The following is a 17,179-nucleotide window of genomic DNA, read 5'->3' as shown; positions in this document are numbered from 1 at the left end:
CATGTCTACTAACTCTGCTATGCTGAACTCTCCCAAGCGCTCAGTCTGGTTCTAGTCACTTAACTTCTCTGTGCCTCAGTTCCCTCATCTGTAAAATGGGGGTTAAGACTGTGAGCCCCACGTGGGACAACCTGATTCCCCTATGTCTACCCCAGCGCTTAGAACAGTGCTCGGCACATAGTAAGCGCTTAACAAATACCAACATTATTATTATTATGTGCACAGTAAGCACTCAAAAATATGATTGATTGGTTGATTATAAGCAACATAAAATTGGAAGGTCGGTTTGGGACGAAGGAAGACGGTGGGATGGGAGACTGTGAGTACACTGTACCTACAAAGATGTCGCTTGATTAGCAAAATCTTTCCTGAGTCCTCACCCTCCCTATTTGCCTCCCTTCTGCATCGCTTCTGTATCTGGATGGGCACCTCTTAAGCAGTTCGATAGGTTGTACCCCTAACCCCTCAGCACTTACGCCCACACCCTTATACTCTGTCATTTCCCTTACATGTAATTTACTTAAATGTCCGTCTCCAACGCTAGTCTGTAAATTCCTTTTGGCCAGTGATTGTGTCTATCAACTCTAGTGCTCTCCCAAATGCTTATTACAGTTAGCGTTCAATTAATACCATTTTTTACGGTATTTGTTAAGTGCTTGGTATGTGTCACGCATTGCTTTAAGCATTGGGGTAGATACAGGTCAAGGAGGCCGGATACAGTCCCTGTCCCACAGGGGAGTCACAGTCCAGTAGGAGGGATTGATAGATTGAATCTATCCAGTCTGCATGACGCTACTATAGAAGATAAGGAACTGTCATAATATGTTGCCACGTTTTAGTATCACTAAATTAGCTCATAACTTCTCGACGCACTGCTTCTTGGGGTCCAATCCTGGGCCACGATGCCACAAAAATAAGTGAATTCCCCAACACTTTGCGTATTCACTTTTTTCCTCCGGAATTTGCATCGCAGGACCAATATCAAATTCCTAAATGTCAACCTCTGCTCATGTTCATGACAGGAAGGATCACCTGGGCTACTGAGTTGGCTCCTATTTATAGGAGTGACTTGTAATGAATGAAAAAAAATTAAAATTTGTGTCCAATGACTAAATTCTATGTGGAATATTGCAAATAGGAGTGATTCAGTGGTGCTGAATAAGAGTTTGGGCTTTTAGAAATAAAGCATCAGTGATTTCTTCAGGTTCAGAACCACCTGACACACAATCCTGTGACCACATCAGTGGAAGTAGCATGGCCCAGGGGACAGAGCGTGGACCTAGGACCTGTGTTCTAATCCTGACCCTGTCACTTGTCTGCTGTGTGACTTTGGGCAAGTCACTTTCCTTTTCTGTGCCTCAGTTCCCTCATCAGTAAAATGGGGATGAAGACTGTGAGCTTCACGTGGGACAACCTGATTACCCTGTATCTACCCCAGAGCTTAGAACAGTGCTCTGTACATAGTAAGCACTTAACAAATACCAACACTATATTATTATTATAAAAAGGGGATTAAGACTGCGAGCCCATATTACCTGGATTGTGTCCAACCCTGATTAGCTTGTATCTACCCCAGCACTTAAGTACAGTGCCTGGCACATAGCAAACTCTAAACAAATACCATAATAGCCCAACTTAATGGCCCCAATAATGTTGCCTCTGGGTTCCAAACAGCCCGACAGTATTTCAGAGAACTGGGAAAGAGCTGGGGGATGGTGGAAGATGCTATCAGAGACAGTAAAAGAACACTTTGATAACTATGTAAGGATGGCGGAATGTGGCAATAATGCCAACAGCCTGATAATTAACATGTTCCTGCTTTAAACAAATGCACTACAGGATGTTGTTCGGTTTTATTTGGAAATGAAGACACTAAGAGAGAAGTTTGATGCTCATCCTTCCAACACCTTAAGAAAAAAAGACTCCCTCTGACCATCTATAAACCACCTCTAGGTTACAGAGCATGGGTTTGGAGTCAGAGGGCGTGGGTTCAAATCCCGGCTCTGCCACTTGTCAGCTGTGTGACTGTGGGCACGTCACTTAACTTCTCTGTGCCTCAGTTACCTCATCTGTAAAATGGGGATTAAGACTGTGAGCCCCGCATGGGACAACCTGATTCCCCGTCTACCCCAGTGCTTAGAACAGTGCTCGGCACATAGTAAGCGCTTAACAAATACCAACATTATTATCCCCCCAGCTATCATCTCAGCACTTCTGCCTTTACAGGGATCACATCTGATTTTGTCAGCATTCTATTCTCTCCTGGCTCTCAGTACAGCGCTCTGCAATCTGTACACCCTTAATATATGCTATTATTACTATACTACCTCCTGTTGCACTTGTGTACACATTGATTTAAGCACTCCTTTCTTCTACCTGCTTATTATGTGTCTGTCTCCCCAGTTTGATTCCTTTGAGCAAGGACTGTCTCATAAGAGAAGCAGCATGGCTTAGTGGAAAAGGCCCGGCCTCGGGAATCAAGAGGTCGAGGGTCTAATCCCGGCTCTGCCACTTACCAGCTGGGTGACTTTGGGCAAGTCTCTTCTCTGTGCCTCAGTTACCTCATCTGTAAAATGGGGATTAAAACTGCGAGCCCCACAAGGGACAATCTCATTACCTTGTATCTACCCTGGGGCTTAGAACAGTGCTTGGCACATAGTAAGCACTTAGCAAATACGATTATTATACAACTATTATATCATACCAATACCCACCATAAGCACTCAAATGTTACTGATAGGCCTTAATCCACTTCAGCTGGAGTGGACTGAAGCTTTCTCTCTACTCTCATCTTAACCCTTAGAACAACCAAAAAAAAATGTCCTAAACCAGAAGGGCACAGAATTTGAATGCCCCCCAGACTTTTTGAAACACGTTTTTCAAATGGAAATAGTTTGCAAGCCTTCCACTCTATCCAGCCTATTTTACTCTCTCAGACTAATTTTCTGTTTTACTTTCTCAGACTTGTTCTCCCATTCTATGGTCTCCCCAGAGCTCATAAACACATACCACCATCAGTCACTTCAACCGGGGAGCCTGACACGGTCACCATTGTTCCAACAATATATTGCAGAGTTGGAATCTTTCTTTTCAGAGTTTTCCCACTTGTACAGTGGAAATTTTGTCACGACTTTAGGTCCAGCTGGCTTTGCCAAGAAGACAACCACGGTTTCTCAAGCACACGGGATTCACACAATGAATTCTGTTGTTCAGTACCAAAGAACAGAAACTCGTTCCTTCGTATAAAAAGAAAATTGCCAGTCTGGGAGCCAAAAGAGGCTCAAAAGGAAGTCTTTATTTTGACCCTATCATAATAATTTCGCTTAAATGTCCAAGGTTTAAAATGTCTGTATTTTAGCTCACTTAGAAATCATTTCAAAAAACCACATTGTTGTTATTTAGGGATACACATAGCCATTATAATTGAAAAAATACCTTCTTTGCTTTAAAAAGTTTACTATAGTTTTTGAACTCATTTGAGGTGGACTTTTTTTTAGAGAAGTCTGTCACCAGTGTAGGATGTCAGTGCTTCATCACTTCTGGAGGTGGCACAATCCAAGTGGGTCCAGAATGAAATTATTGCTCCTTGTACATCCTCGTGGGGATAATAATAATAATAATGGTATTTGTTAAGTGCTTACTATGTGCCAAGCACTCTTCTAAGCTCTGGGGTAGATACAAGGTAATCAGATTGCCCCATGTGGAGCTCACAGTCTTCAACCCCATTTTATAGATGAGGTAACTGAGGCCCAGAGAAGTTAAGTGGCTTTCCCAAGGTCACACAGCAGACAAGCGGAGGAGCCGGGATTAGATCCCACCTCGTCTGTCTCCCAAGCCCGGGCTCTTTCCACTAAGCCAAGCTGACTGCATCATTTAGGGAGTGAGGGAGGTTAGGAGGGAAGAGAGGAAGCAGCCTGATATCTCAACTGCCTGGACTCCATGGAGTAGCTGAAGGTACAGCTCATTATTTATTCTCATCAGCAGGATAAGGGTAGAGGGAAGAGGGAATTAAAGGCTAAGTAATGATACTTAAGATTTGTAGCAATGTGTGCTACCTGATTGAGGAAAAAACCCCAGAAAAATATCGGGAATGGCTGGAGAACTTGTGTATAAAAAATGTTTATACAAGTTCATATGCATAACTGTATACACACACACACAGAGCTTTCATCTAGAGTGCGAGAATCTAGTTATGTATGTGTGCAGCTGCGGCGACACAGACACATAGTTTACAAATAGTGAGACCCCAAACTAACTATGCAAAACACTGTACAGCTACGGAAAAGTTCAAACCATAGTCTGTGAAATGCATGATTTAAAAGCTGAAAACCTTGCTTAGTGCTACAGATGGTAAATCTTGCATCAGCTAGTTCAGTTTAGCTAGTGAATTTAGTTAGTGACTAAGAAAAATCAAGGGATCCAAAATGTCACTATAATCAACTTTTGTGTTGAAATAGTTTTGGGGAGTAGGCTACCTTCGGGTGTAAATAGCTATTACCTTTAGTGACCTGCCCAAGGAAATGTCTTAATGAAGGAGAAAGATAATTATAATGGTGAGCATGTACTTAAAAGGTCAGCAAAGGATGAGAAAAATAACTCATCGAAGAGACAATGCTAACGATGGTTTTCATTCCCTACTCTGAAATTTTGGAGTCTGATGTTTAAAGCTGCTTTCAGGACTAACCAGAAAAATTCCAAAGGAAGTCTAATGGTACAGTAAAATGAATAAGTAAGTGTGTGAAATGGGTGTGTTTTCCATGGTAATCAAAGAGGCAGTGTGAAAACACTGGGTGCTTAAACATTTTAAATCCAATTGCAAGGATGGCTATATCATTTATTGCCTTCAGGTAACGTAGCTGTATGTCATAACCCAACATAAAACACAGATATTTTACCTCAATAGAATGGGTCTCAATACTGATTATAAAAACTTGTCCACCAGAAGCTGCCCAAATGGTATCTTCCATCTTTAGTAGACTTCTAACTGGAAGAACCCCTAATTTTACCACTTTTTGAGGCTCAGAGTTCCAGGAACCATCTTAAAAAGATGAAAAGAAATATTTTAAATGCATTGAGAAACATTTTTCACATTAAATTAAATCCTATCTTTAATGAGAGAAACTATCCAGGTCTACCCCATAAGTTCCAATAGTTGAAATGGTTTCAAAAGATCCAAATGTTTCCTACATACGCCTAGCACTACGTTATTAAATTGCACTTTCTAAATACACACACTCACACATATATATAGGATTGAGTTTAACCATGATGATATTGACAGTATCATTTTATCAGTGTGTGAGTGAGGCTGGTCGTTTTCTACAGTGTGCCTGGAAAGACTGCCCCATGTGCAGTCATTCAATCATATTTATTGAGTACTTACTGTGTACAGAGCACCGTACTAAGCGCTTGGGAGAGTACAACATAATAGACACATTCCCTGCCCACAACGAGCTTACAATCTACAGCATTTGTGTTTTTTTAACCATAGTGCCCAGTGGTGCTTTCTTTTTTTTATCTTATGGCAACCCAATCTGTCCCAAGTCTTTACTACAAGGCCTATACTTCATTTCCAATTACACAGCAAGCCGATCCAGTTTCTTTGGCTGTTTTCCAAGTGTCCTCTGTGGCAAATAGTTTAGGTTTTCTTTCTTCGTTTCTCAAGCATCTTTTCTAGAATTACCTCATTTCATCTCACTGTAGAACAGCAGTTTGGGTACCTTGTCATCCACTGTCCACACATCCTCCACCCACTGAAGATGTCATGTGAGAAGCACTGCTTTAAATGCTGGTGGTTTAACTGTGTTGCAGGGCTTCAATTGTGTGTGATCGTATCTTGCCACTTGAATTTGGACAAAGGTGTTGTTGGAACTGCTCTAGAAATTGATGTAACATCTCTGCTAAGTCTGGGTCTCATAGCTATAAAAAAGACGGATTCTTGTACCAATTCAATTTTGTCTAAGTCTTCATGCTACGTAGGTGCCATATTCTGTCTTCAAACTCCCCAAAGGAGTCGCTGAGTTTAGGAAGAATGGAAGGACGGTGCCAATTCTGGAAATATGGAGGAAGAACCGGCTTTATTTAGCAACTGACTGAATATGGAGGGAGGAGTCAAGGATAATGCCAAGCTTGTGGGGCTTGGACAGGAGGTGCTGTCAACTGTGATGGGATAGAGAGGCGGATGAGAAGATCTAGTAAGGAAAATGAGGAGATCAGGTTACAAAAGTAAGACTGTGCCTTTGAAACCAGTCTCTGAAGAGTTGAACAGCAGAGAAATCCAGAATGAAATTATTTTATTGGTTTCTATTTTTATAACCAAGTTAGACTCTGTATGAGTCAAGGAAATTTTGAAAATGAGCTTTGGGAACTAATTCTATTATACTCTCCCGAGTCCCGAGTATAGTGTTCAGCCCTAGGAAGTGCTCATTAAGTGATCTAGTCACCTGGAACTTCCAACACTGACTTCAAATGGCTTCAAAAGGAGGACCAAGATGTTTCCATTTGTAAATGAAAACGACTCAATTTATATTTTGTTACCATAACCTTACCAGAAGAAAGCCCTAGGGACTTAAATGGAGAGTAATTTAATTAACAGCCTAGATTTCAAAATTTTTTCCCCACAATAAAAGTATCTATGAGTTGTGTACCTCCTTGGGCGATCCATTCCTGTTGTGTAAAACTGAACTGTTGCAATAATCACCAAAGAGAAAAGATGGATTTTTTAAATAAGGATTATGGCAAATAGGACTCTAAGTTATTGCAGGCAGGGAACAAGCCTGCCAACTCTATTGCACTGAATGCTCCCAAGTGCTTAGTACAGTGTTCTTTCTGCACATATTAAGCGCTTGATAAATACCACCGATTATGAGCTTTTAAAAATATTTTCTGAATGTAAATATTTGCACAGGAGTAATACTTGACTTTCGTTCTTAGCAGTACTGATGAAATAGAGCTACTAGGAACTCCACATTATGATTATATAAGGAAAATTTAACCAAGCCTAGATAGTCGAGACAATACAAGGAATAATAAATACTATTTCCAATAACAAAAATTTCACTGTTAATCAACACTCCTTGTCTAGAGAGTCTAGGCTTACAAAAAGTCATATGTTATCCAATAGCATTTAATGACCAGAATGACCAAATGCAGTCAGAAGAAATTACCCTGCTTATAGTTTTACACAGAATTGTCTTTTCCATAGATTTATTCTGTAATTCCCACCAACGCCCAAACTAAAAATGCCACAAACTGAAATCCTTATCTTCCCAATTAAACCCCGTCCTTCTCTGTTTTACCCAATATTGTACAATTGTAGAATTGTACAGTTCCCTACTTCAGAACCAATCATATTTATTAAGTGCTCACTGTGTGCATAACACTGTAGTAACAGCTAGTAGAGTTGTTACTATACCATAGTATATACTATCCTATATACTATACTTGTACTATCACTATACTTGCTATACTATAAAGTACAGTATAACAATATGAAAGACACATTCCCTGCCCACAATGAGTTTACAGTCTCACATATAAATGATAATAATAATAATGTTGGTATTTGTTAAGCGCTTACTATATGCAAAGCACTGTTCTAAGCACTGGGGGGATACAAGGTGATCAGGTTGTCCCTCATGGGGCTCAAAGACTTCATCCCCATTTTACAGAAGAGGTAACTGAGGGCCAGAGAAGTGAAGTGACTTGCCCAAAGTCACACAGCTGACAAGTGGCGGAGTCGGGATTAGAACCCATGACCTCTGGCTCCCAAGCCCGGGCTCTTTCCACTGAGCCAGGCTGCTTCTCACATATCCCTCCCGATGTCTTCGACTCACCTCTCTCAATACTCCTGCCTATTCAGTCTTTCACCAAATCCCTTCTGTTATCGCTGTGGGCAGGGAACATGTCTATCAACTCTGTTATAATGTTCTCTCGCAGCATTTATTACAGTGCTCTGCACACAGTACACCTGATTGATTGGTTCCACCTTCATAACGTTGCTAAAATCCACCTGTCCTCTCCATTCGAACTGCTACAACATTAATCCAAGCACTTATCCTACCCCTTCCTTAACTACTGCATCAGCCTCCTCACTGACCTCCCTACCTCCTGTCTCTCCCCATTCCAGTCCATACTTCACTCTGCTGCCCAGATCATTTTTCTAAAAATGATCAGTCCATGTCATCCCACTCCTCGAGAACCTCCAATGGCTGCCCATCCGCCTCCGAGTCAAACAGAAACGCCTTACCATCAGCTTTAAAGCACTCACTCAGCTTGCCCCATTCTACCTCACCTCCCTGATCTACTACAGCCCAACCCACACGGTTTGCTCCTCTAGCGTCAGCGTCACTGTGTCCCAATCGCATCTTTCTCACTGCCAATCCCTTTCCTCCCTCTAGCCTGAAATTCCTTCCTCCTTCATACATACCAGATCACCACTCTCCTCACCATCAAAGCATTTTAAGGTCAAGAGGCTCCAAGGGTCCTTCCCCGATTAAGTCTTCTTATCCCCGGCTCCTTCTCTTTCTGCATCATCTGTGGACTTGGATCTGTGATGTTTGGGCATTTGATATTCACCCTATTCTCCACCCAACAACACTTATGTGCAGATCTATAAATTATATTAAATTACCTATATTGATGCCTGTCTAGCCTCTCTAGACTGAAAACTCATTACGGGCAAGGACCACATCTGCTAACTCTTACAGTGCTCTGCATACAGTAAGCGCTCAAGAAATATGACTGACTGAATTAATAATTAGTACAGTGCTCTGCAAATAATAAGCACTCAAAAATATCTTTGATTAACTGATTTAGTAGATTTGAGCAATAGGCAGCAGATTCCTTTGTAGGTAACACTTTTTCCTCTTTTGATGATATTTGTGATTAAGTAAAGATTAGGTAGACTAAGCTCTACAAAGAATAGAAAAAGATTTTTTCAAAATATTCCTTTATAGGGTTGACTATTTTTTCCTTTACATTCCTTTCTTTTTATGTTACAGGAACAAGCCTAGGTTTTGTGGATCCTGCCATACCTAAGGCCCTTAGATGGAATTCAAAATGATTAGTTTTGATTCTGTGGGGATAAAAACTTATTACACTCTATTCATTCCGTAGCAATAGACTGTGGTAAACTAGGTCAGTGCTTCTCTACCCCTCAGGGCTGACCGAATCTAGATTTTACACTATACTGTTGCTGTAACTCACTAGATATCACAGCTGATACACTTAAAGAGAAAATAAAGGCAAATGTTGACATAGCAATGGAAAACCTTTAAATTATTTGAATACCAGACTATCTTTTTGGCCAGACCAGGAAGACCTTTTGAAGAAAATTCCCTGTGGAAAATGTATTTTTGGACCAAATCTGCACTGAGCCCAGTGTTTTCCGCTAAGCCACGCTGTGGGAATGACACGTCGATCTCCCTCTAAACAATGACATCCCTTTATGCCTGTCATCAGGTAACCCTAGAAAATAAAAAACAGCAGCACGGCCACCTGACGGATTTCACTGCAGGATTTCTTCCATCAGTTAATCATTCAGTGGGATTTACTACTATTTACCTATTGAGTCCATAGCCCCGCATTAAGCACTTCAGAGTGTCTTCTAGCCTTACCCTCCCATCTCTTATGGCCAGGATAGGTGTAGGAAAAGTCAGGGAAGGAGCTGCTGTCATTTCAGGGCGGGATATACAGCAAGTGACTCCATTTTCAGCCATCTAAGAGGCTGGAGAAAGAAAGAGAAGGTCTTCCCTGAACCCCATTTCTGCTCATCACGGTTGAACATCATGCTGCTATCTGGTCTCCTCATGGGTCCCTCTCAGAAACGTGGGATGTGATGAACGCTGCTTTGATGCTGGTGGCTTGCCTTGCCTCGAACTTCATCACTGGCGAGCTTGATATTTGATATGCAATTTGCATGTAGGCAGCTCTGTTGGCACTGCTTTAGAAACTAAATATTAATTTATGGTACATCCACAGCCACAAAAAAAAAAGGAGAACATTCCAACTGCCCTTCGTACTTCCAGTAGGTCTGAATCCTGAGGCTTTTCTGTCATTACCTTTGTCAGTCTCCCAAAAGATACAGAACCCCTTCTTGCCTCTCCTTGCATCGCTGAATTCTACCAGCAAAGCAGCAAATAGAATTTGGCTCTGAGTCACGATGTAGATCCTTGATGACGCATGGGGCTTGCCAATCTGAGGGGTACAGAACCTTCTTCTACGTAGACCAAGTGTCAACCCAGAGCACTGAGAACTGATTAACAGCCATCTTCAGGTCTTCGTGTGTGTGTACGCACTTGCACAGCAGAGTCATCAGTGAATAAGAGCTCCTGAGTGAGTCAAGCATTTTTAAAGATGCTCTAGGCCTACTGAGTTGAATTTCCCAGAGGAAAAGAATCATATCTGACAGGAGATTCGAGCTTCCAGACATCAGGTTTCATCCATGCTTGACCACGGGGAATAATAATGATGGCATCTGTTAAGCGCTTACTATATGCCAAGCACTGGGATAGATATAAGTTAGTCGGGTTGTCCCCCGTGGGGCTCACAGTCTTAATCCCATTTTACAGATGAGGTAATAATAATAATGTTGGTATTTGTTAAGCGCTTACTATGTGCAGAGCACTGTTCTAAGTGCTGGGGTAGATACAGGGTCATCAGGTTGTCCCACGTGAGGCTCACAGTTAATTCTCATTTTACAGATGAGGTAACTGAGGCACAGAGAAGTTAAGTGACTTGCCCACGGTCACATAGCTGACAAGCGGCAGAGCCGGGATTCAAACCCACGGCCTCTGACTCCCAAGCCCGGGCTCTTTCCACTAAGCCACGGAGTGGAGTAGGTAGAATGAGACAGGACAGAGCCCTGCTTTTCTTTGCAGAAGATGCACAAATGATTAGCTGGGGCTCTCAAAATTAACAAGGCTATCTCCAATGCTCTCTCTCTAGATATACATCTATAGGAGGAGCAGCGTGGCTTAGTGGCTAGAGCCCGGGCCTCGAAGCCAAAAGGACCAGGGTTCTAATCCTGACTCCACCACCTGTCTGTTGTGTGACCTTGGGCAAGCCACTTCACTGGGTCTCAGTTACTTCATCTAGAAAATGGGGATTAAGAGTGTGAGCCCCGTGTCGGACAGGGACTGTGTATCTACCCCAGTTGTTTAGAATAGGGCTTGGCACGTACTAAGCACTTAACAAGGTATCATAGTTCTATTATTATTTATTATTATTAGGTAGAGATATATATAGAGATACCTCTACATCCATATCTAGAGACAGGGAGAGAGAGGGTAGCTATATATGCCTCTCTCTCGCTAAACACACACACACACACCATACACATCCCTTTGTCTCTCAACTAGCTCAGATGGGTGCAGTCTAGAGCTCTGAAGCAGAATCTCTCAGCACCCTCTTCTCAACAGCAGGTGCGGTTCTACCCTTGACAACTTTATTCAACAGTGTTGAGTGCGGCACTAACTTTCAGTGTAAAATCATTGGAGTTCTTGCTATTTATACAGTAGGGTATCGGCTGAAATCCTAGGATCCGAGTATCGTGAGAGAGCTCATATAAATGGTGAATTGAGGAAATCAGGAGAATGTTAGGAAGAAAGACTTCCTAGTGGCTTATAATAATAATTATAATGATATTTGTTAAGCGCTTACTATGTGCCAAGCGTCGGTTATGTTCTAAGCGTTGGGGTAGATACTAGGTAATCAGGTTGTCCCATGTGGGGCTCATTGTCTTAATCCCCATTTTACAGATGAGGGAACTGAGGCCAAATAGAGAAGTTAAGAGGCTTGCCCAAGGTCACAGAGCAGACGGGTGGTGGAGCCGGGATCAGAACCCACGTCCTCTAATTCCCAAGCCTGTGCCCTTTCCACCGAGCCACTCTGCTTCTCTACAAATTCAGTCAACTCAACTCAGTGAGGCCAATCATGACACAGCAGGAACACAAAAAACAAACTAAACGGGTAAAAAAATAAATTCATAAAAGCTGACATACATAGTCTTCAAATTATATTAAAGTAATTACCTTCTGCTTTTGTGTAGATGGCAACATTCCCGTTAACGAGACCGGCATACAAATACTGGGATGAGCAACTCAGACTCATGACAGTTGATTTTTCAGGTGTGAAAAAGTGTTGAAGTCTCACCTTCTTTGAGCCTTGACAACTCTTGTAAATGGAAATGCTAAAAAAAAATATGAAAGCAGAAATGAAGTGATTTGTTCCATCCTTGAAGGAAACAGTATGAGTTGTCTGGGACCTCAAGGAAAGTAGAGCCATATATTGGGGCATTCGTTTTAAACTCATTTTCACTTAGAGGGCTCTCATCAACAAATCATCTACACCTGTCTTCCATGATCGAGAGTGATTTATGACAACAACAAGAATGTGTTTGATTTCTATCCTTCATCTTAAGAAAAAGCATCATAGTGCTATAGGAGGGTATAGGTGTGGGAGATGGTACCATGTTAAAGGGGAAATGAAGCATACAAAGAGGTACATCCATCTCACTATTCCTCAATGAATCCTTTGAAAACCCTGGCAGAGACGAGATACTGGGATAATTAATGGAAGACTCAACTGACAAGACATTCAGAAGCCACATCTCCTCCAGGAGGCCGTCCCTGATTTCACAGGGAAGCAGCAAGACCTAGTGGATAGAGCATGGGCCTGGGAGTCAGAAAGAACTGGGTTCTAACCCCAGCTCTGCCACGTGTGCAGTGTGACTGTGGGAGAGTCACTTAACTTCTCTGTGTCTCGGTTATCTCATCTGTAAAATGGGGATTAAGATTGTGAGCCCCGTGTGGGACAGGGACTGCCTACAACCTGATTTACCTGTATCCAACCCAGCGCTTAGAATAGTGTCTGGGATACACTAAGTTAATAATAATAAGTAATAATAAGTGCTTAGCACTGTTATTATAATTATTATTACTCATCTCCCCACTTTATGTTCTCCCAACCTATTGTCACTTCAGCATATATGCATCACTCACTTAAGCACTGGCTATTCACTCCTAACCTCCACAGAATTTATTCACATATCTTTAGAGAAGCAGCGTGGCTTAGTGGAAAGAGCCCCGAGAGTAATTTAATGTCTGTCTCTCCCCTAGAGTGTAAGCTCCTCAAGAGCGAGATCTTGTCTACTACTTGTATTGGCTCTCCCAAGGGCTCAAACACAGAGAGCGCTCAAAAATTTTCTAATGATCAATTCCTGATTGATTGTAGAGACGGACCACTCTCTGACCCAGTCCGGTATTTATTATTCACAGAAATTTAGTTTTTATCACTTGATTTTCCTGGAAGTGCACTCAAAGTAAAATGCCCCAAACTTGTATTATTCTCCCCCTAATTTTGCCCATATTCAACATGCCTTTAATTGTACTGAACTTTGTGCATCTCATTCACCAGTATTTTATTTTATGGCCTTTTATTTTAAAAGTAACAGTGAAAATAAGATATTTATACCACAAGTCCTGTTCTCTTTGCCCATTTAATAAAGTTGGGCCTCTTGTAAACAAATTACCCTTCTGCTTTGCATTTGTTGGAATCACTCTGGAATTTCTGGTTATGGCTTATTTAAACCAGAAAGAGTCTTAAAATTTTCCAAGGGAATATCAGATGGCTTATGTACACTAAATTTGTACTGACTTTAAATTATTAAAGTGAATCATTACCTTTGAGTTCCCCATCCTGGTTTTACATTAAAAAAAAAAAGGACAAAAAAGTTCACGATCATTTACAAGCAACATAATTAAACATACCTTCCTTCTTCTGTTCCCAAGCAGATAGTAGGCACAGCGGAAGCTTTCGCAACTTCAGTTTCTGAGTCAGGAACTGCATTTACAGCTCTCCGTTTCTCATCCTCTGGGATGTAGACCATGCAGAGAATACGTGACTCCACATTGAAGCACTCAATAATTTTCGGGCTGGAATTGTGAAATGAAACGATCGCAACCTGGCCCATTTGATTAGTACAGCTGCCAATCTGAATTTCAGAGAGAAGACGGAGAAGCGGTCACTCTGCCTCCGCTGGATCGTACTTGACATGAAAACACATGTCATTTAAACGTGGTTCTTTTCATTTGGCATCTGGAAATTAGCTACTGTTTAGGAACACTAATAGTTTTAAAAATATGAAATGTCTTTCATAATTAGGGAAGCAGCGTGGCCCAGTGGAAAGAGAGTCAAAGGACCTGGATTTCTAACACTGGCACTTCCATCTGTCTGCTGTGTGACCTTGGGCAAGTCACCAAATTCTCTTTGCCTCAGGTCCCTCATCTGCAAAATGGGGATTCATACCTGTTCTTCCTCCTACTTGGACTGTGAGCACCATGTGGGACTTGATTATCTCATCCCAGCGCTTAATCCCAGATTTGGCACATAGAAAAGGCTTAACAATTATCAACATTATTATAAAATTATTATTCTATTATAAAATGTGATCATTGGAGAGTAAATGTGGTTTATTGGGCAGTACTTTTCTCCTTTCAGAGGTCCAAAGGCTAACACCACCCAGGCAAATCACAAATACTCTATGATCTGTCGATAAGCGTAAATGTTTCTGAGTCATCCACATATACGACATGTAAATCTGCTGCATCAAAACATGAAGCAACTTTCCTTGAACAGCAAACCGAAGAGTGTAAGAGGAGTGAAATCTTTGTGTAAGAGGAGTGAAATCTTTCAGTGCTTACTTATAACTGTAATTTCTTTAGATTAATGATATCTGTCTCCCCCTCTAAACTGTAAACTCATTGTGTTGGGGAATGGGTCTATTTATGGTTATACTGTACTATTAGTACAGTGCTTTGCACATGGTAAGTGTTCAATAAATACGACTGAATGAATAAGCGCTATAGTATGAGGAGACTAACTCTGGAGAGCTTCTGAGTAGATTTCAGAGTTTATGTAAATACTCATTTTTAATTAATAGTCGATTCATTATTGTGATTACTCAACAATATTTCAATTGTCATGAGAGTCACTTTTTAGTAGGTGTAAATTCATTTCTTTCCAAAGGTTTTCCGGATTATACGTAGACTTTAATATCTTATTTTTCGAGATAATCCATTTCAGGCTAGACTGTAGCCATCTCATTTGATGGAAACAGTCCTGAATAACAAGTGATTTCCCACATGTTGCTGAAGTACTTATCTTTATTCTAAGGTATTCTGTGGAAAATCTCAGAAGAAAAGATAACATTTTCAAAAACATGTCTTTTGAAAAAAAAATACAATCCAAAACTATAAACATCAAACATTCTCTTTTCTTAAAATGGCAAACAACCTGCATAGGGTAGATAAATCTGTGACCTCCTCAACTAGGAGTGACTGTGATGCATCTCAGAATCATTTCAACCCTAGGTATTGTTCATCTCCAGAAATGATGTGGAAAATGAATTTTGGCTTTTTCTTTTTTAAACTTAACTTACCCAGAGGAAGCCATGTTCCATGGAAAAGGACTCAGGCTCATTTTCATTACCAACGTATGGTTCAGGATTATAAGCAGCACATTCAATCTAAAAAAGGAGCAAAGAATGAAAATTCATTTTCAAAAAATGCAGTGAAGAGGTACTTATTCCTGCTAAAGAGCATCTATGAAGTGCAATGTATACTTTTTCATCACACAAAAATGATGGCATTTGTCTGGCACTTACTATATGTCGTCCTGTACTAAATGCTGGGATAGATACAGGATAATCAGGGAGCCAATCCTGCCCCACATGGGGCTCAGCATCTACAAGGAATCTCCGTTTACTGGCTACAGTTAGATTAAGGTGGCATTTCAGCTTACTGAGGGGTGAAAATGAAAACCACAACATTTCTTTAAAATATATACATTCTCTAAAATATTGAAATATAATAAACGAGCCTTAAGAAGTGCCCTCAACATCATCAATAGGGAAAAATATACATACCGGTCAGCACTATTTTATTTTTGTTTTTTTTCCCTGGTGCTTTTCTTCTTGCTTAAATGTAAGCATTGCAACCATACAGATGGTTACTTTTCTAGGCATTAGATGCTAGAGAAATATTATCCCTAGCAAATAAGTGAATCCTAACCCGGAAGAAGCTTGTCACCATTTTCCACGTCTCCCGGTAGAGAGGCCCATCTTTGTTCAAGTAAGCAGGCGCAACCTAACCTCTTGACATTCACAAGCACCAACTGCTTGCGCTGTGTGACCTTGGGCAAGTCACTTATCTTCTCTATGCCTCAGTTTCCTCTACTGTAAAATGGGGACACCTGTTCTCCCTCCTACTTAGACTGTGAGCCCCCTGAAGGACAGGGACTGTGTCCAACCTAATTAACTTGTACTTTCCCCAGGGCTTAGAACGGGGTTTGCCGTGTACTGAGCGCTTAACAAATACCATAAAAAAGTGTCCTTCTCATCCTTCCTTGGGCCTGGTTGAGCAGTGGAGATAGTGGAAAATGAGGGATTAGAAAAGTGCAAAAGGACTGATAAGGAAACAAGGCATCTCAGTATAACTGTTTGAACTCTTTCCACAAGCATATGTAGAGGATTAATCGCTCAAGCTTGTCCTCAACATATGGGGAAATGAGAATAGGCCACAGAATTTCAAAAATGCCATGATCATTACCAATATCAAGAAGAAGGTGAGAGATTAGACTGAGGTAATTATCATGGCATTTTACTATTCCCACTGCTGGTAAGGTCCCAGGCAGTCCTACTGAAAAATACTGTTGTTTGAAGGGATAATAATAGGAATAATTATAGTGATAATTTATATTCATATTTGTCTCCTTCTCTACTGTAAGCTCATTGTGGGTAGGGAATGTGTCTCTTTATTGTTATATTGTACTCTGCCAAGCGCTTATTACAAAATCAGGTCCCATTTGGGACTCACAGTCTAAGTAGGAGGTAGAACAGGCACTGAATCCTCATTTTGCTGATGAGGAAACTGAGGCATGGAAAAGCGAAGTGACTTGCTCAGGGTTAGACAGCAGACAAGTAACAAATCTGGGATTAGAACCCAGGACCCCCGACTTCCAGGCTTGTGCTCTTTCCACTAGGCCATTACTATTATTATTAAGTGCCGTAGAGTCGTTTCCGATTCATAACGACTCCATGGATATACTTTCTCAAGAACGTCCTGTCCTCTGCCATAATCGGCAACCTTTCTAACGGTTCTTAATAATAATTATGTTGGTA

General features: G+C 41.1%; 1 protein-coding gene across 3 annotated transcripts in view; it reads right to left on the bottom strand.

Annotated features, from left to right (window-relative positions):
• The window catches only part of ARHGEF10 (Rho guanine nucleotide exchange factor 10), a 122,847-nt gene that overhangs the window by 10,084 nt on the left and 95,584 nt on the right, over positions 1-17,179 (bottom strand). For all 3 annotated transcript variants that reach the window (XM_029050934.2, XM_029050936.2, XM_029050937.2), the window contains 4 exons: positions 15,440-15,526; positions 13,770-13,993; positions 12,033-12,190; positions 4,896-5,038 (listed from right to left, as the gene is read on the bottom strand). In XM_029050934.2, coding sequence (XP_028906767.1) covers positions 4,896-5,038; positions 12,033-12,190; positions 13,770-13,993; positions 15,440-15,526 — 612 coding nt within the window. The remainder of the gene's footprint in view (positions 1-4,895; positions 5,039-12,032; positions 12,191-13,769; positions 13,994-15,439; positions 15,527-17,179) is intronic.

This window comes from Ornithorhynchus anatinus, chromosome X1, assembly GCF_004115215.2.
Source record: "Ornithorhynchus anatinus isolate Pmale09 chromosome X1, mOrnAna1.pri.v4, whole genome shotgun sequence".
NCBI classification, from domain to species: Eukaryota; Metazoa; Chordata; class Mammalia; order Monotremata; family Ornithorhynchidae; genus Ornithorhynchus; species Ornithorhynchus anatinus.
This window is presented reverse-complemented; position numbering and strand designations above follow the sequence as displayed.